Source organism: Barbus barbus (genome assembly GCF_936440315.1).
Source record: "Barbus barbus genome assembly, chromosome: 46".
In the NCBI taxonomy this organism is placed as follows: domain Eukaryota; kingdom Metazoa; phylum Chordata; class Actinopteri; order Cypriniformes; family Cyprinidae; genus Barbus; species Barbus barbus.
The window spans coordinates 9703520-9725045 of NC_136724.1; the positions used below are offsets into that span (position 1 = coordinate 9703520).

General features: G+C 42.0%; 1 protein-coding gene across 1 annotated transcript in view; it reads right to left on the bottom strand.

Annotated features, from left to right (window-relative positions):
- Positions 1-513: 513 nt before the first annotated feature.
- The window catches only part of LOC306865238 (POU domain, class 6, transcription factor 2-like), a gene marked incomplete at both ends in the record, with an annotated part of 108810 nt that continues 87797 nt past the window's right edge, over positions 514-21526 (bottom strand). Inside the window, 4 exons of the mRNA XM_079409725.1 lie at positions 514-1018; positions 9148-9316; positions 11678-11834; positions 13729-13938. Coding sequence (XP_079265851.1) covers positions 514-1018; positions 9148-9316; positions 11678-11834; positions 13729-13938 — 1041 coding nt within the window. The remainder of the gene's footprint in view (positions 1019-9147; positions 9317-11677; positions 11835-13728; positions 13939-21526) is intronic.

A 21526-nucleotide genomic window follows, 5' to 3' on the forward strand; every position in this document is an offset into this window, starting at 1 on the left:
AAAGATTTTTTTTTTTTTTTAACTTGTGATTTCAATTTGGTGACAATTTACCAGAAATATTTACATAAAAACCCAAGTGATAAAATAAAACAAAGATCAAATGTCACACCCATCTACCATATCACATGAAACTTTTTCTTTCTTTTTTTTTCTTTCTTTTTTCCAGTAAAAATGTAAAAATGTAAAACACATTTACAATTAAAAAACCTCAGGTATCAGATGCAACAAACTTTGGTAAGTGGTTTCTTCACCATCCTTGATTTAAACAAGATCCTTGTTCTTAATTCCTCACAATCTGCTTATGAATCAGTACTATAATTCTCATACAACTCTTTTTCTGTACTTTTTTGGTTTTTGCTTTTGTGATGATAACACTGACAATATTTATTTTTGCCTTTGTTGACAGTTCATCCAATCGATGGTGCATCGGATAGCAATTGTCCGGGTCTTTAAGTCCACAACATCAGAAGTTTCGCCATCGGTGTGTGTTCGCCTCATGGCGCTCGTATCAAGCTAAGGGTGTTCCTCCATATTATCAACCAGAGGGTCCATCGGTGCGACCGGCCCGAGCTCGGGCTGTTTAAGCCTCTTTATAGTGTTTTTCAATGCTTGCCTCTTATTACAGAACCAAACGCGCACCACCTCGCGATCATAGTTCAGTTTCTCCGCGATTTCGGTCATCTCTTGACCGGAGGGGTGAGTATTCTTCTCGAAGTGGCTGTTGAGGATTTCCAGGGCCTGCGGCGTGAAAGAGGTCCGGCGTTTGCGCTTTTTGGAGGGCTCGGTGCCGATAAACTCGGTCAGGTTCTGCATACCAGAGCGATGGCGGGCTTCCGCCTCGGCCATCCAGCGCTCCAGCACGGGCTTAATCTTCTGGGCGCTTTTTGGGGTGATGTCCAACTTCTCGAACCTGGCAGGATATAAAAGGCCAGGGTTCAGTTTGCCTGTCAGACTGCTAGCTATAGTGTTCTCTTGGGCTTCCTGTGGTAGGAAAAAGTGGCTTCTCAGGATGGTGTGTCTGGGGGAGAATTGAGAGAGAACAAGCTTACTCAAGTGCCCAGACCGGGTGAGGGGTTTCCTGTCTGACCCAGTTGCCCAGAAGAAGGGGTCTCTTGGTTCAGGCCACCATTGGGAGAGAGTGTGTCATGGCTTCTAACGCATGGCTTCAGCTGTTGCGTGCTGGGAAATTATTTAATCTAAGCCCAAAGAGCGAGTTTGTACACTCCAGTACAGCATGTTCCTTCATGTGTTGCTTTGATTGACTCTCTGTACCCATGATGCATTGAACCAAGAGGACTCTTCCATGGGCCGGTGCAAAAACAAACAAGCACCTGACTGATATCATAAAGAATGAATTCATTTATTGGCCTTGCATTTGTCTTGTCTAGCTATTCTGTACAATCAGATCCACAGATGGCATCACATACGATTAGGAATTATATCTTCTGCGAGAGATTTTAATACATATTGTCAAATAAATAACACAAGCATGCAATAAAACATTAAAAGCATTATTAATTCACAAATGGCTTAAATTATTCACTCAAACGCACACATATTTGAATACACTTGTCCAACTTTTCCATCTTCCTCAAGCCACCCTGACGTTCATTTAATGTTTAATGCTAATACATTTTCACCTTCATTTTTGAATATGTCTGCAAGCTTATGGGGTCTCCAGGGAGGTAAAAAACTTTGCTAATGCTGTAGAAACTTTGCTTTCTGTTCAAAAACAATAATGGAAAATTTGTCACGGTAACTAGTTTTACACTTACATTTTCCCGGTAACTGTGTGGCTTTTTATTTGGGTTTTCACTGAATTATGGGAATTGCTTTGAATTGTGAGTGGACAAGATTTTGTCTTAAAAAGGTCATTTAAAAAGCAAAAAACAAAATAAACTAACTGTGCCAAATTAAAATTTTCAGAAGGGAAGCAAATATATACACACAAACATAACCGATAATATACATAACATAAAATATATAAAATAATTATGTATTTATAAAATGATTAATATTATATTCATTTTATTTATATTATAATTAAGCATTACATCTATAATTATGTATTCTTTAATGAATATAATAGAAATTATTTTACATTTAATTTTATAACTTATAATTACATAATTTTATATTATATTAAGAAACAAATATACATAATTTTTTCAGCTTTTGTGCCAGATTTACTAACAGCTTGCGCCACTGCAAACCATCTTTTGGCGTTAAAATAGTACTGCCAGGATTTAAGCGCAGTGAAAAATTAGCGCTAAAAAGGAGTGGATACAGTTATTTTTGCACCTGACCTTATTGAATATGCATTTGTAGGAGTTTCCCTTTCAGATGTAAAATTTCTAGGAGGAGAGTATCACAATCAATCACGCAACACAATTTACCAACGTTTGCGCTCGTCAAATTACTGGTGTTTGCGCCATTATTTAACACCCCAAAAAAGCATCCCTTAAACTATTTTGTGGTTGAAATGGCTGCATTTGTTGTTGCTAGGAGAAGACACCGCAGAGAGCAGAGCGCACGTGGAAGAAGGAAGAGGATTTTTTTCCACACATATTAGCCTAAGTTATTTGGAATGCCAGAACATCACATTATCCGAATCCGAAAATATCCTTACGCTAATTTGCACTGTGCTTGGTAGATTGTGTTGGTCACTATGGAAATTAAATGTTGTGTCTGTGTTTTTTAATTTGCGCTTTGTCAGTAAATCACCCGCAGAAATTTCCACGCCCATCTGCGCTGTTTTGAATTGCGCTGTTGCGCTAATTTGCCCTGTTTAGTCATACTGGCCCTAGGTATTCAACATATTGTTGAGCCATGGCTAAAAAAAAAAAAATTGTGGTCTGTCTGTACTTGATGTCAGTGTAAACTCTGAATCAAATCCCCTTGAGAAGCACCGATCTGATCTATAACCAGCTACAGAGTGTATAGTTACAGAAGATCCATAAAAAGAGCTTTTGTCTCCAATGACTCCGCTGAATGGGGAGATTTCCAAAATGTGTCTGTACAGACTTTAATGGAGAGATGTTTCAGTGAGTTTCCTGACCTGAGCTCCTATCCAACACATGGACATCTGTCAGGCAGACGGAGAAAAGTCCAGTTGAGAGAGGGGAGAGAGGTGAACTACTGCTCTCTGAAACAACACATAATAGTCTCTCTTGGTCCTGAACTCCTGGACAGGCTCCTGTGAGGAGGCCTTTGATGGAATCTTAACTGGCATTTGAAAAGACGCCTGAAGCGGGTGCAAAGGCCCTCCCTCTCCGAGGTCCTCAAACGCAAAGACGTTTTTTTCAGCACAGAGATGAGTGACAGCACCCTGTTAAATCCAACCGAGCAGGAAACAATACCGGTGTCCAGGCATATGCCAACTTATTTATTAAGTCATGTTTTATACAATTTCCTTATTTTTAGATCCTGTTCACTGCAATAATACCAGAAATAAGTGAAATATTTCAGCTTCTGGTTGGAGAGAGAGAGATCAAGACATATAATAATGCTAATGCAGGTGGAACAGGAAACAGAATCAACAAAAATCAAAGCCTTATCATAGTCATATAAAACTGGGTTGGGTTGTAGCAGTAACAATATTTATTATTCTTTTATTGTTATTGTTATTGTTATTATTTATTTATTTATTTTCAGAAAAGGAGATAAAGAGCAGGGATAATTGTTATTGTTCAATAATTGGTCAATAATCAATGTGACATTGGTATAAACCAGGGATACTCAAATCTTGCTTGCGAGATCCACTCTCCTGCAGAGTTTAGCTCCTACCCTAACCAAACACACCTGCTGAGCATGCTAATTAATGTCATCAGGATCATTTGATATTCACAGGTAGGTGAGTTTGATCAGGGTTGGAGCTAAACTCTGCAGGAAAGTGGATCTCGCGAGCCAGATTTGAGCATCACTGGTATAAACCTTTCAAAAGTCTCTCATATGCATTAAGGATTAATTTATTTGATCAAAAATACAGTGTATTGTGAAATATTATTAACAGTTTAAAGGAACTGTTTTCTATTTGCATATATTTTAAAATATAATTTATTCCTGTAATGGAAAATTTGAATTTTCATTACTCCAGTCATCAATGTGATCCTTCAGAAATCATTCTGTTATATGTTAAATGGGTTACACTTTATTTTGATAGTCCACTTTAGACATTCTACTAACCGTAAGTAACTTTGTAATTACATGTCAACAAATTCTCATTCATTTGCAACTACATATCTACTAACTCTCAGAGTAGACTGTTAGGGTAGGTTTAGGGTTGGTAGAATAAGTTGATATATATACTTGCAAAGGTTCTCATAGTCAGTATGTTGTATGATGTGGACCCATACAAATAAAGTGTTAGAAGATATTAAGCAGACAGTCTACCAATACTCTAATGACTGATAGTTGACATGTAATTGCAAAATTACTTACTGTTAGTACAATGTCTAAAGTGGACGTACGAAATAAAGTGTTACCGTTTAATATTTAAAACAATTGTGCTGGTTGATATGTTTATCTGAAATATAATTATTTTGTAACATTATAAATTATTATGTCTTACATTATGATACATTTTAACCAATTTAATGCATTCTTAAATTCATATATATATATATATATATATATATATATATATATATATATGAATGTATCTATCTATATATCTATCTATATCTATATATATACATATATATAGATACACACACACATAGTGTATGTGTATGTGTGTGTGTGTGTGTGTGTGTATCTTTTTATCTATATATATAGTTTAACACACACATACACACATAGGCCTATATGTATTGGAACATGCCCTCCATAAGTATTGGAACAGTAAAGACAAAATTGCTCTGTTGGCTGTGGAGTCAAGACATTTGCAAATATGATTAAAAGATGAATATGAGACCAAACTACAGAATGTCACATTTTATTATTAGCCGTTTCGACACATGTTTTACCAAATAAAAAGAACAGCACTTTTAGAGTTCATCCCACTCATTGATGTGAACATAAGTATTGGGACAGTTGAACATAAGGCAGATATAAAAGATTAAAAGCTATTATTTAGTTGCAGATCCCTTGCGCTCAATCACAGCAGTGAGTCTGTGACCCATAGACATCATCAGACTCTTGGTCTCATCCTTTGAAAGACTTTTCCCAGCCTTTAATGCAGCCAATTCCAATTGTTGCTTGTTTTGGGGAGTTTCTGCGTTTACTCTCCTCTTCAGCTGGTGAAATTCATGTTCAATCGGATTTAAATCTGGAGATTGACTTGGGCAATCTAAGACTTTCCATTTCTTTGCCCTTATAAATTCCTTGACTGAACTGGCAGGGTGTTTTGGGTCATTGTCCTGATGCAATATGAAGCACTTCCCAATGAATCTGGTGGCATTTTCTTGAATATTGGTAGGCAAGATGGTTTTGTACCCTTCCAAATTCATTCTGCTACTGTCATCATACATTAAGTTATCCGTAAAGTTGAGAGGGCCTGTTCCAGAGGCAGCCATGCATTACAGATGAGGCTGTATGCTTGGGATCATTTGCAGTTCCCTTTTTTTGCTCCACATTTTTGATTTCCCATCACTTAGATAAAGGTTCATCTTTGTCTCATCGGTCCATAAACACAGTTCCAAAACTCTTCTGGCTCACCTTTGTGCTTTTCTGCAAACTCTAATCTTGCCTTTCTATTTTTGGTGCTGGTCAGAGGTTTGCATCTTGCTGTGTAGCATCTGTAATTCTGTGTCAAAGTCTCCTGAGGACAGTAGATTGTCAGAGCATCACCCCAGCTTTCTGGAAGTTGTTGGTGATTTTACAGACACGTCTTTTAGGGTTCATTTTCACAGCTTTTATGATTTGTCTGTCATCAACTACTGTTGTTTTCTCAGCCGATCAGGTCGTTGTTGGTTGCTGGTGTCGCTGGTGGTTTCCAAACTCTTGATTTCTCCATGCCCTTTGTTTTTGCTAGACTCCTTCATTTCTTTTAGCATCCAAATTGCTTGCTTTTCTCTCAAAGTCAGCTCCCTCATCTTCATCCTGGTTTGTGTTTGTTATCATCAAATGCAAGATTCAGAACACAGAAGTAATGGATATAACTGATACAACATATTCCCTGCTTTTAATATCTGAAGAATTAATGCAACAGGACACAGATGATCACTTAGAAAGACCTGTGAGGCAACTGTTCCAATACTTATGCTCACATCAGATAGAGGGATGAAACTCTAAAAGTGCTGAACTTCTTAGCTGGTAAAACATCTATGTGTTGAATCACCCAATAATAAAATGTGACATTCTGTAGTTTTGTCTCATATTCATCTTTTAATCATATTTGCAAATGTCTCGACTCCACAGCCAACAGAGCAATTTTGACTTTACTGTTCCAATACTTTTGGAGGGCACTGTATGTATATATATATATTATGTGTGTATGTGTGTGTGTGTCTTATTATCTATGCATATAGTTTCCAACTCCAAAATGCCAGACTCAATTCATAAATTTAAGTAATGCAGTTAATAACATCTACTCGATGTCAAGGATGTTTGAGACAAAATTTCTAAAGTTTGATCTGAACATTTACTAAATATATATATATATATATATATATATATATATATATATATATATATATATATATATATATATATATGATACAATTCTCTCTGATCTTCCCATTCAAAACATGTCCAGAACAGACAGGTTTTTTTTTTTTTTTTTGCGGTGAATAAAAAGGGCAGCCTTGAGATAGAAATTAAGCAAACAAACTGCAGTAAGAAAAGTAGGTGTGATTAAATATATATACAGTCATGTTAAGCAGCTCTTCTGCCCAATTTGTCATGCAAATTATAGATGGCAGCTTTGCAGCCTGAGACATGAATCATTGATGTGAATCCAGTGTTTTGGTGTGGATTAATGTTGTAAATCCACATGGCTTAAAAGTGGAAAAGCGATTCCCATCTCGCAATTATGTGATGATATGACATCTTATGACCATCCGTGTGCAACGGTGCATGCAAAAGAGGGCTTGTGCCAGTAATGGCTGTGAACCACTCCGTGTAAAAAGAGGAAAATTTAATTTGACGCACTGAGTATGGTGTATTTAACAGATTTAAACAAACGATTATAATGATAATAAGATTTGAATATTTATCTACAGTATTTACTATATTCTTATTCTCAATGTCAAATGTGTATTTTATGATTTCATTGCAGTGATGTCAAATGCTTCACATCAGTCATAAGGCATCTGGATTTTCCGGGCTTTAATAATGACCCCTGTCTCTGATCAGTTTGACGATGCACCTTTGTGATTGTTTAGACGAACCAATAAAGCTTTTTTCCGCTGTGAACTATGAGATCGGACAAGATAGAGACATCTGTCAGGCCGAGTTTGACTGAGCAAAGACTACAAGAGCCCCAAGAGCTCACACACTCACAAGCGAAAACGCATTCACCTCTTTCCCCTCTTGTCTCTGCTGATGTTAACTAAACTAAAGCATGTGAAGTCTGCCTTTAAAGCCAAAAACACTCTGCACACTGTCATGTCCAATGTCATACAAATGAACAAATAATGAAAAAAAATCCCCCCTTCCCTTCTGACGAGATGAAAGGACGCATATAGAGAAAAACATCACATCACCTGTTTATTTTGGAAACTAATGGCTTTTAATGTATGCTATAAATATCTAAATAATGCATGCGGCTAAATATTTTATGCAGGATTTTTAAGACTTTCTGCACTAGTTTGAAGCTTCATAAGGAATTCCCTCACTCTCCCTCCACCAAGAAATTTCAGGTTTTATCGGTCGTTCGTTGCTGATATGATGAAATTTTAAAAAGCGTGTGACGGTGCCATGTCAGATAAACACAAGTGTCTCATCAGACGAACCATAAGACTTTTACAATCCCGCTGCATGAAAATGCAAAGGAAACAGGAAACTCTGAACTATAAACCTTAATGTGTCACAAAGAGATTTTGTGTGGCAAGTTCATTCAAGCAAGGTTTGAGTAATTTTATATCAAGTATAATTAATGCGGGTTGTTCTTATTATTTTGAGTATTGGTCATAATGATTATTTTGCACTTTCTTTGAATACGGTACACTTTGTATTACTCTTGTAGAGTATTACAGGCACAAAACCCTTGTTTATGTTGATATACTCAGAACATACTGTATCTCAGGATTTTAAAAAATCCTTATTTTAATTTATATCCAATTAATTGTACTAAAACATACAATTCTAAGTACCAACAATTTAACATTTACATATTATCAATTAATTTGACTCCTCAAGATCGACAAGAAAAAAAATAAACACATAAATCTTTTATTACTATTATAATTATTATTTATGAGAAATTAGTTTCTTATTCCTATCCTTATTTATTTTCATTGCAGAAACCGTACTGTAATCTGACATCACATTTGTCCTCTTTTTGGTGCAAATGTTCCCCTGATGTAAAATACTAAAGTCTCCTCAATGAAAAACAGAATTTGCACTATAATGATGATGTTAAATATTTGATTTACTAATGTTACAAACTGTCCCAGTTTACGTCCAAATCCGTTTTGCTGTTCCACTGTGGAAAACCACGTTTATTAAAAGTCAAGCCCTGTCAAGTTCCTTTCAGCTAAATGTCATGTGAATACATGGCAATGGACCTTAGAAATTATTAAGTGGTTTAAGTGCTTCTTGTAATACCACAGCTGATGTATTTTACATTAGTAACTGAATCTTTTCATATAGAAAGATTAGTGGAGACAGGCACAGACTGGACTAAAACACATAAATTGCACATCAGATAACATCTCTGTTTAACGTCTTAATTATCTGTAGTTAAATATACTGTAAATAGGGTACTACTTGTATGTAAACCTGGGTGACACTAATGCACAAAGCAGACTACTATCTATCTACCTATTTATAGATTATGATCACCTGATTATGATATTGAATAAGTTATGGTTTGCACATCAACAAAATTATTATTTTATCTTTTTTTTCCATAGCTAATTGATTTTTCCCCCCTAATCTAATCTAATCTAATCTAATCTAATCTAATCTAATCTAATCTAATCTAATCTAATCTAATCTAATCTAATCTTTTTTTAAATTGTTATAGCTGTTACACCTCCATACCTGCAGATGGCAGACTGGCTGTAGGCAGGGCCTTCAGTTGCACTGAGAGCCTGGCCCACCTGAGTTTGAGTCAGACCCAGAGACAGCCGGCGAATTTTAAATGCTTTGGCGAATTCTCGAATCTCCTCCAGGTTCACACCATCCACCTCACTGGGGGCAGTCTGAGGATCTGTAAAACAGAAGAGAAAAGAATAAAGCTGCAACTCTCCATTCACAAATTCATAACCTTGAAACAATATAATATTACTGCAATTTTGCCTGTATTTTATATCGACATTGAAGACCTTTTAGCTATTTCAAGCGGATGCTTGAATAAAATACAATTTCTATGAAATCATTTCAGTTTACGTTTTCAATATATTGCATTTATTCTTTTATTTTGACTTATCTTCATCTTCTTGTGATTATCTTGCATAATCTAATATAACAGGAATATCTCAAGAGTCTTCAGAGAGTAAGTCCACAACTGAATTTAAGTATAATATGACAAGAATGATTTCAAATAGCTTCCATTCATCTATTATTCCTTTTATTTTCCAACCAGATGGATTCTTCTTAAGATATGATTTCTGATTTCCAGGTTTGCATAATTGAAGTGTGAAAGCCATAATGTAAAAAGTGATAAGTTGACATAACTTTAAAAAATTTAGGAAACCTGTTGCATTAAAATTATCAAGTGAATAATAATTTTAAAAAATAAGTTAAGTGAACCTGACAATTCACTTAACTTAATTTTTTTAATTATTATTTACTTGATAATTTTAAGGCAAGGGGTTTCCTCAATTTTTTTAAGTTAAGTCAACTTATCACTTTTTACAGTGCAGTGACATTAAAATGATCACTACGTAGAAATCTGTTCTTATTAGGCAAACTGGAATTACACTTCTCAAATGAATCCTTCTGTGAATTGCATTCAAAAATGCCTTTCTGAAAGCAATGCATATTCATTTTATGCCTTATTATTGATTCCATCTCAGTTTGATTCATTTAGCAGCGTTAGAAATGCACTTCAGGGTCTATAGTTTCAAGACGGCATTTTAGGCTAATAAAACGTGATTGGGTATTATACATCACTGCCAGGTGGTCTTACATTTTGCTTACATAAGAAAAGTTTGGCCGACTAAATAATTCATGGGCGTCATTATGAATGAATTATTAAAAGAATCCATCAGACATATTTAAAGTCAAAATCTATTGAACCAGCACCCTGTCACTCTTCATATGCAAATCAGATTTTGAAATCTGAACTTGCTCCTGTGCAATATTGAAAATCCCTGAGTTTTGTATTTTGACCACATAATCATCATTTATGACAAACTGTCAGGACACATTGCCTTTTGCCTTGTTATTGCGTTCATTGCTGAACTGTTCAAATTAATTCCTTTTAATAATGTCCTTAGATTTAAGAATTTTACCTCAAAAGGACAACCATGACCCGATTTCATGTCTCAACCCAAAAGTGTTTGATTTGATGCTGTTATTATGATTTCCACCACATCAAATAAAATACAAAAAAGATTTGCCAAATGCAAAATCTGCACGGTCCTTGAAAATAAGCCATTTTTTCCATCTGAGCTGAGCGTGGTGGCTGTGGGGTCAGTCAGACTTTTTTCCCCCTCCATTCAAAACATGTTCTGGGGAATTAACGTTAGCCAAAGACATCGCAACAAACACAATCTGGCATGGAGAGCTATGCCACGGCGGTAAACTGATGAAATGAATAGAGAATGCTAAAGGTATTGTGTATGTTTTGAACAAAACAAAACTGAAAAAAAAAGAAAACACAACAGTCCATTGGTTATATCCACAGCAAGTTGATCAATGGTAACTTCCTGTTTATTGAATTTAAAACTCCACTGCAGATGGTTTTAGGCCAATTGGCTATGACAAATGATAATTTATCTAAGTAAAACAGTTTTTAAAAGGGCTCTGACAGGCTGGAGGGAGTGATTTATATGTGGTGCTTCTCGAGGCCAAAGCCGCTCTAAACACAACCTTCCATTCATTAGGTCTATGGTTTGGCCAGCTAGATGACAGAATCAACTAAAATCTGATAAAAACAGAAAGAAAAGGCAGAATATTTTCGTTAACACTCATCTAAAAAACATATGTGACCCTGGACCACAAAACCAGTCTTAAGTGTCAATTTTTCGATTTTTTTTGATGTATGGTTTGTTAGGAGAGGACACTATTTGGCTGAGATACAACTATTTGAAAATCTGGATTCTGAGGTGCAAAAAAATCTAAATATTGAGAAAATCACCTTTAAAGTTGTCCAAATTAAGTCCTTAGCAATACATATTACTAATCAAAAATGAAGTTTTGATATATTTACAGTAAGCAATTTACAAAATATCTTCATGGAACATGATCTTTACTTAATATCCTAATGAATTTTGGCATAAAAGAAAAATTGATCATTTTGACCCATACAATGTATTTTTGGCTATTGCTACAAATATACCCCAGCAACTTAAGACTGCTTTTGTGTATCCACCAGATAACATGTAGAGATATGGTGCACACTCACTGCTGACTAGCTGCCCGACGCTAAGAGCTGAGGATGAGGACGATGATGTTGAGGAGGAGGAAGAGGCCTGGCGAAGGGGGCTCTGGCTGTGGGGCATACGGAGCAGACTCGGCTGAGACACAGGAGGAGCCTGTGAAGTCTGACCGGCCTGCGGCAGCTGTAGAAATACACACATGAGCTGTTACACACACATGCACATGTATATATATATATGGTACTTCATCGTACCTGAATTATCATGGTAGATGCTCAAGGTTCAAGCACAAGGTTAAACCCAATCAAAAGCATTTGTTGCTAAATGTTTATTACCATTCATTTTTGACTTGGCCCTGTTTTGTTTAAAAAAAATACTTGAGGTTATGGTGAGCCACTTACAAATGAAAGTGAATGGGGTCAATTTTTTAGAGGATTTCAAAGCATAAATGTGAAACTTATAATTTTACAAAAGCACTCGCATTAATTATTCTGTTAAAACTCAAGTGTTATTTGAATTGCAAATTTTTTCTCATAATTTATTGGTTATTTTTGGTTAAAGATGACACATTATCATTGCAAATAAGCTGTAAAATTGGATATCATTTACACAGAAAAGGTCAATAAGTCATATTTTCATACTAAAATCATGTTACCACGTATTGTTTTCATCTTGTTACTATTTTATTGTATAATTTTTTTTTTTTTTTATGTTCTTCTCAGCTTTTGTGGACATACTATACAGAATACATCACAATTTTGCAAATGCAATTTGATCATGAAACTACAGAAAATAAAATAAAGAGGTTATTGCTATTTCAAGAGAAAACAGTTTTAGAGTCATGTGGTTATTTACAAGGCAAAACTGTTGAGTCTTTTATTAGGAATTCATAGCCTGTTTATTAGAGATGAGAAATGTGGACGGTGGAGATTCTAGAGGTTGCATTCAATTTCCCGTTGAACACGGCTGTCAGATACTTTAAAGTACACAAAAGGAACGACAGCGTTTGGCTATTCAGCACCGAAACCTTAACACAAAAAGCAAAACACACGTTTACTGAGCCCAGAAATCAGAATTATGTGGCTACAATATCAGTCATTATTATGGGCAATGTGGCATGACTGCGGCACCATACATTTTCATGTTTTATGCACCATCGAGCACCTCTTGTAGATGGTGCATCTCCACTCTTCAAGAAAGCAAGCGTCTCATCTGTCTAAAAGTGGGTTGGCTTCTCTCTGCTGTTCTCTTGCACTATTAATTCTCCTCTGTGTGTTTGTGTTTGTGCGTGAGTGTGTTTTTCTTTGGATGCTGAGAGATGTCAGTAGTGTTGCACACACTGTCAGAACTGTCGACAGGTCTGTGAGAATTACCGAGCTTCAGTGGATCTCTCTGCCGCCACCGTGTTTGACAGCCATAAATTATCGCTGCATGAAATGCTTGGGAGTCAATTGAAATGCAGACAAATCCATAAACATTATTACAAATGCATTACTGCGTTTACATCCGTGATCAAAGGTTCCAGTAAATATGATATAGAGTTGCTCCAACAGAAATGAGGTTGACCTATAGATGCTTTTATAGTCGACCGCTGTAGATTATAGGGTGGGACGGGGGATAATATGCATGTCTGTATAGTCTGCTGTGTTTTGCACTGTTGTTAGGCTCTTTAAATGTGTTTTCTCTCTACCTTTTTGATTGTTATTTGATATCAGAGTTTGATCATTGTTATTTGAGGATGATTTATATGAAAGTGTGATTATTGTTATGCATTATTATAGGTGCAAGGCCTTTAAATGCAGTGTTACTATGCAAGGGCTTTATGATTGGGTTCTCTTGGCATACAGTATCTGGATTACACATTTTTGGCTTTATGATGTTGTATATTACTATGGGATTATTAAGATACATTATGCACATTTCACAAAATGTCAGCACACCAGAGTCATATTCAGCACTTTAAATGCTTCTTATATTGAAAATATTTTCTGGTACTCAGTCTAATAAGCTTCATATAAAATGTAAATCCACACATCAACACACCATAAAATCATTATTTTAAACAGTCACTGCATACCTGCTGTCCAGGTTTAATGGGTGACAATGTGATTCCCTGGGTGTTGATCACTGGCAAGATCTGGTTGCCAATCACAGTGGCTATAATCTGACCCTGTGCATTGGTCAGCAGCTGCGGTGTGATTGGCTGGACCTGCAGTGAGGGAGTGCCGCCCCTTGACTGGCTGGAAGGTCCTACAGAGTTTGGCATCAGAGGGATCGTACCAATGATCTATAAAGATGGAAGGGAAGAAAAAATTAAATTAAGGTTGAATTATTCTCATAGTTATCAACATTTAATATACCCTATTAGTAATGTTTTTTTAATCTTTTGTTTTTGATAGTCTCTTATGCTCACCAAGGCAGTATTTATTTGATCAAAAACACAGTAAAAACAGTAATATTGTGAAACTGTTTTACAATTTTAAATAAATGCTGAATTTTAACATAATATGCAGACTTGGTGCTTAAGAAACATGCATTATTTAACATTTGCTTAATATTTAAATGTTTTAATATTTTTGTGAAAACTGATTATTTATTTTCATTTTTTTCAATCTTTTGAAGTCAAGAATCTTTTGTAACATTATAAATGTCTTCACTTTTAATCAATTACAGTACACACACACACACACACACACACACACACAAACTTGAATTGTGAATTGTGTGGACTTTTCATAGACTTCTATTACTTTTATACTGACCAAACCATATTTTCTATCCCCTATCCCTAAACCAACAGAAAACCTGTTTGCATTGTTACACTTTCAGATAAACATCATTTACTATTTTCAATATTTGTTTTCCCCTCATGGGGAAATCTCTTCATTCATGCACGTTGATTTATGTTTGTGCAAAAATACACATTATTTATGGGTCTGTATGGTACAGTGTTATTCATTTGGACATGACAAAGATCATGATCACTCCTAATCTTTGTACCTGACAAACACAACAAAGACATCAAGCTAGAGCACTTCATAAACTCTGAGGACCTCATAAGTGTCAGAGCATCAAAGTCCTCAGATTTTACTGAAGAGAGGGCTACTTAGTACGGGGTGGAGAAAATAGACTGTATAACCTTTTTATTTTTGAGAGAGGCTTGAAAGACATACACACACTCATACATTACCACTTGCACTGAACCACAAACCCAGATGAACATACACAGTGTACACACAGACACAAGTATGGGCACATGAAAGCCCCCCACACAAAATGTGCTCTCTGCTCCTCTCTAAAGGTCAGGCTCTGAGTACCTTTATGTGTGCTGGTGCACACCACTGACTGTATTATCTATCATAAGACCAGAGGAAAAGCCTGTGTATGTGTGTGTAAAATGCAGAGAAGGGCCGAGTTAATAATGTAGCCTCTTAACCACTCGTCCCCCAATAAAACACACACACACACATAATTATAATTCTGGTCCTAGTATCCATAAGGGACGCCCTCCTCCCACAGTCCTTTTCTCTGGTCTTCGCACCCCCCTTTCTCCAGTTGTCACAGATCAAAGGCCGTAACCCTTTGTAGCTGCAGTGTTTTACCTCTCAAGGCCATGGCTTCAATGAGCCATGTAGAACAACTGCGCTGGAGAAAAGGACCCAACGCCTCCTCCTGACACACAACAACGGTTTATGTCAGTGGAATTGCAAGACTTAAGACCGCTTTCATCCAGAGCACCACAACTACACTCACAAGCAGCATGCAGTGCATTAATGAGGACGATCAAAATGCTTGAGTCACCCAACAGTGCGTAATAAAAAACATTTTCAAATTTTTTTACTCAATACGTATATTAGTCACCATGACACCAAAATGGACAATTATACTACTTTCAAAAGTTAACAAGGCTGCAGTTATTTGATGGAAATATGTAATTTATTCCTAAAATGGCAGAAGCTGGTTCCCTTCCAGGAACTTCGAGCTGCGTCGAAACGCATATGGGAACGCCTTCAGCGTGACCAGGCTCTGAATATGATGTGTAATCAGTCAAACAAGGGCGAGGCGTCACGGGCGGGGTGACGTCACGACCAGGAAGCATATAAGCACGTGCGGCGGAGCCGGCTTCAGCTTTTTGTCATTCAGCGAAGCGCTCTGTGTGTGTCAATCTTATTTACTGTTGTTTGTCCTAGTTTTAAGTGGAAAGCATTCAGTATCATGCCAAAGCCAAGGGCAAGCTCAGGGGTGAAGCTTTCAGACCATGTTTTGAGTCGTGTGTGCATCCTTGCCCTCGCTATATCACGAGCGAGGACACACACGATTTGCGCGTGGTCTGCCTGGGTGCGGAGCACGCAAAATAGGTCTCAGCACCCGGAGGGCTCTCTTCGAGAAGGGAGCCTTCGCGAGCTCCCCACGCGGTGCCGGTCCTGCTGCTGCCGAGGCAGAGCGGCGGCTGCACTCGTGGGGCTCGCAGGCTGATCTGGCTGGCGAGTGTGAGACGGGCATGTCCCTATCTCCTGCCGTATCAGCCAGATCTGGCGCCCCGTCTCTCGGTGTGGAAGCTGTCTCTTCCCCCGAGACGAGGGCTCAATGCTTCGTCTCTCTTCCTCTGAGGAGGTTGATGTGACAAGCGTTCACGAGGTTTCGCCGCCTCTGTCACCCCAATATGATATAACTATGAAAGCTTTGTAAGCTGCAGTGTTTGCACAAGCATAAAATGAATAAAGCCGGTCCCGCTTCTGCCTTTAAATCAGAGAAAAAAAGGCAGAGCGGCGGCTGCGCTCGCGGGGCTTGCGGAGAGAAAAAAAAGAGAAAAGGGCTGATCTGGCTGGCGAGAGTCCCTATCTCCTCCTGCGCCTGATCTGGCGCCCCGTCTCTCGGTTCGGAAGCGGTCTCTTCCCCCGAGACGAGGGCTTGACGCTGCGTCCTCCGAGGAGGTTGATGTGACGAGCGTTGACGAGGTTTCGCCGCCTCTCTCGCCCCAGAGAGCTACTTCTACACAGGAGCCTTCCGTTTTCCCCGATCTCCTCACCGAGGTGTCGAGATCGCGGGTGAAATCTTTTCGTCCCGGCCATTCGTTCCCGCGGGAACTGAATGAGCGCGGGTATGCGGCGATGCCGCGGGGTGAACAGACGCTTGCGAGCTATCTGTCTCCCTCTACGGCATCGCCTTTGAAGGCTCCTGCTCTGCTTACAACATCTTTGGTGGGCAGAGGGTATGCGCGCTCTCTAAACTCAGGTGGCTGCTGGGCGGGCGCAGCCTCCTCCGCATACCAGCTCCTCGCGCAAAAGGTCCTGACGGGCGACCCCTACTGGGGTGGAGTGGCTTGCACCGCGGCACTCGGTGACCACTTCACCTCGGTGCCCTCCAGGGACTTGTCTGCTGACCCTGCCGCTGTTCCAGGGCACAGCCGGTCCCAGCGAGTATATTTCTCAGGTTTGTCCGCCCGGCAGCGCGGAGCCGAGGAACTCGCCTCAGCCGCCAGATTACGCGTCTCATTCCGGTGCGCCGCATCGAGACAGCGGTCTGGCCGCTTCTCTGAACCCAGAGGTCAGTCTCGAGAGACTGATTCCCTTAGTAGAGCATTTGACAGCCTGGCAGCGGCTGCCGAATGTGTCTCCTTGGGTCCTGCAGACCGTAGCGAAAGGCTATCGTATTCAGTTCGGCGGGCCACCCCCGCCGTTCTGCGGGGTTGTTATGACTGCGGTCCGCCCCGGGCAGGCTCTGGTTTTGGAACAGGAAGTTGGCACTCTGCTGAGGAAGGAAGCCATCGAGTTGGTTCCTCCTCACGAGACCCAGTCCGGTTTCTACAGCCGGTACTTCATTGTTCCGAAGAAGGATGGAGGGCTGAGGCCCATACTGGATCTGCGTCTACTGAACCGCTCAGTCAGAAAGCTGAAGTTCAGGATGCTTACTATCAAGCAGGTCGTGACTCAAATCAGGTCGGAGAACTGGTTTGTCAAGATAGATCTCAAAGACGCATATTTCCATGTTTCCATCCTTCCTTCTCACAGGAAGTTCCTGAGGTTCGCCTTTGGGGGCAAAGCGTACCAATATCGGGTTCTTCCCTTCGGCCTAGCACTTTCACCCCGCACTTTCACCAAGTGTGTGGATGCGGCACTGGCCCCGTTGCGGCTTCAGGGCATCCGCATACTCAATTATATCGACGATTGGTTGATCCTCGCTCAATCAGAGCGGTTGGCGGTTCGGCATCGAGATGTCGTTCTCGCCCACATGAAAGAACGACCTAGGTTACGTATGTAACCCAGGTTCCCTAAGGGAACGAGAGCTGCGTCGGAGACGCTATGGGAACGCTCTCAGCGTCATTCCGCTCTGAATATCGTATGCAATCAGTCCAATAGAAAGGGCGAAGCGTCACGGGCGGGGTGACGTCACGACCAGGAAGTATATAAGCACGTGAGGCGGCGCCCGCGTTAGCTCCATGTCATGAAGCAAGCGCTGGCAGGGATGCCGGAATTATGGCTGCGAGACGCAGCTCTCGTTCCCTTAGGGAACCTGGGTTACATACGTAACCTAGGTCGTTCCCTTTCAGGAACGTCGAGCTGCGTCGGAGACGCTATGGGAACGCTATACCAACGCCTCCATACTGACAAGTCCCTGTCTATGTCAGGACAAAAGGACAGAGGAGCCTGGAGTGGCTCGGAGATCAAGGTTGTAAAACCTCGCAAAGGTCAGGGGCGTGGACCATCCAGCAGCGTCGCAGATGTCCCGTATTGGGACACCTGCCCAAAGGGCCTTTGAGGCCGCCATACCTCTAGTTGAGTGCGCTCTGACTCCCAGCGGATGGGCAAGCCCAGAGGCCTCGTAAGCAAGGTTAACAGCATCCACAATCCACCTACTAAGAGTGGGCTTCGTAGCAGGAAGACCCCTCTTAGGCGGACCATAGCATACCAGCAACTGGTCCGTCTTTCTCCACAGGGCAGCTCTGTGGATGTATGCGCCCAGTGCTCGCACTGGGCACACACAGTGGTGCTTCTCCTGGTCAGGCTCCCTGAAGGGAGGAGGACAGAAGGCCTGCAGTACGACCGGCTGTGGTACGACTGTCGGGACTTTAGGAAGGTACCCCGGACGGGGGTAGAGAAATACTTTCGCCAAGCCGGGCGCAAAGTCAATGTGAGAAGGGGCCGAAGAAAGAGCCTGAAGATCCCCCACCCTCCTCAGAGAGGTGATGGCCAACAGGAAGACAGTCTTGATAGTGAGGAGTCTATCAGTTATCTCCTCAAGAGGCTCGAAAGGCGCCCTACTCAGAGCCTCCAATACCACAGCCAAGTCCCACGTAGGGACTTGTGGTCGCACCGGAGGCTTCAGCCTCAGCGCACCGCGGAGGAAACGTATCACCAGGGGTTGTCTGCCCACTGACTGGCCATCGATAAGGACGTGGTATGACGAAATAGCAGCCACGTAGACCTTGATCGTGGAGTGGGTTAACCCTGCGGAGAACCGGGCCTGCAGGAACTCCAGCACTGTACCAACTGGGCAGTTAACTGGGTCAAATTGGCGGTCTCCGCACCAGGAAGTGAAGAGTTTCCACTTCAGGGCATACAGTTTCCTCGTAGAGGGAGCTCTGGATTGAAGGAGGTTCTCAACAACCTCAGTTGACAGACCGGAAGCTACGAGTTGCGCCCCCTCAGAGGCCAAACCCACAGCTTCCATAGCTCCGGGCGGGGGTGCACAATGGTGCCCCCTGCCTGTGAGAGGAGATCTCTTCTGACAGGCACCGGCCACGGGGTGCCGTCGAGAAGAGCAATCAGGTCCGAGAACCATACTCGGCCCGGCCAGAACGGCGCTACTAGCAGTAGACTGACCGCGTCCCGGCGTACTCTCTCCAGAACTCCCGGGAGCAAAACAATCGGGGGGAAGGCGTACAGACGCAGCCTCGGCCACGTCTGCACCATAGCGTCCAGACCCAGCGGGGCTGGCGGAGCTAGAGAGAACCAGAGGGGACATTGCGCTGACTCTCGAGTGGCGAAGAGGTCCACCTGTGCCTGGCCAAAGACCTTCCAGATCTGCTTCACCACCTCTGGGTGAAGCATCCATTCCCCGGGCCTCAGCCCCTGCCTCGACAGAACGTCTGCTCCCACGTTGAGATGCCCAGGGATGTGAACAGCTCTCAAGGATAGGAGCTTGCCCTGGGCCCACACCAGGATCTGGTGTGCCAGCTTGTACAAGGGGCGCGACCTCAGACCTCCTTGGCGGTTGATATACGAGACTACTGCCGTGCTGTCGGTGCGCACCAGCACATGGCGGTCTCTTAGGTCCGGGAGGAAGTGCTTGATCGCACGGAACACAGCTAGGATCTCTAGCCGGTTGATATGCCACGATAGGTGGCGTCGACTCCACAGACCACGGGCAGGGTGGCCACTCATGACCGCACCCCAACCGGTGAGGGATGCGTCCGTCGCTAGCGAGACGCGGCGACACGGAGCTCCCAGCACCGGGCCCTGAGCCAAGAACTGAGGATCTCTCCACATGTCTAAGGCACGGAACCCACGGCGTGACACTTTGACAGCGCGGAGCGAGTCTCCCCTCAAGGAGACCCCTCTGTTCTTGAGCCACCACTGTAGGGGCCTCATGTACAGCAGGCCAGAAGGAATCACGCTGGACGCTGTTGCCATAAGCCCTAGCAGCCTCTGAAACTGCTTGACAGTGAATGGCTGGCCTTGACGCACTCTCCTGACTGCCGTGAGGATCGACTCGATCCGAGCAGGGGTCAAACATGCCTGCATCGTGGTCGAATCCCACACCACGCCTAGATAAGTGGTTCTCTGAACTGGAGACAGCACACTTTTCTTGGCGTTGAGTCTCAACCCCAACTCTCTCATGTGGGCGAGAACGACATCTCGACGCCGAACCGCCAACTGCTCTGTCTGAGCGAGAATCAACCAATCGTCGATGTAATTGAGTATGCGGATGCCCTGCAGTCGCAACGGGACCAGTGCCGCATCCACACACTTGGTGAAAGTGCAGGGTGAGAGTGCTAGGCCGAAAGGAAGAACCCGATACTGATACGCTTTGCCCCCGAAAGCGAACCTCAGGAACTTCCTGTGAGAGGGAAGGATGGATATATGGAAATAGGCATCTTTGAGATCTATCGAGACAAACCAGTCCTCGGACCTGATCTGAGATATAATCTGCCTGACTGTAAGCATCTTGAACTTCAGCTTTCTGACTGAGCGGTTCAGAGCTCGCAGATCCAATATGGGCCTCAGCCCTCCATCCTTCTTTGGAACAATGAAGTATCGGCTGTAGAAGCCGGCGCGAGTCTCGTGAGGAGGAACCAACTCGATGGCTTCCTTCCTCACTAAATTCTCGACTTCTTGTTCCAGAACCAGAGCCTGCTCGGGGCGGACCGTAGTCACGCAAACCCCGTTGAACGGCGGAGGTGGGCCATCGAACTGGATGGAATAACCACGCTCTACCGTCCGCAGGACCCAAAGAGACACGTCTGGCAGCCGCTGCCAGGCCGCCAGATGATCTACTAAGGGAATCAGTCTCTCGAGACTGACCTCTGGTGTTAGAGATATGGCCAGACCACTGTCTTGCTGCGGCTCTCCGGAGGAAGACGCGGTCTCTGGCGCTTGAGGCGAGGTTCTCAGGCCCGCAGACACCACCGGCGGGGAATTCTGAGAAAAGCACTCGCTGGGACCTGCTGTGCCCTGGAGCTGCAGGGTTGGCAGACAGATCCCCGGAGAGCACCGAGGGGAGACGGTCACTGGGTACCGCGGTGTAAGCCGCTCCACCCCAGTAGGGGCCGCCCTCCGAAGTCCTGGAGCACGCCCATCAGGACTTGTGTGCCGAGGACCTCCTAGCCATAAGGGTATCGCGAAGATCAGCCTTCGGCTTCGAGGTACTCGGCG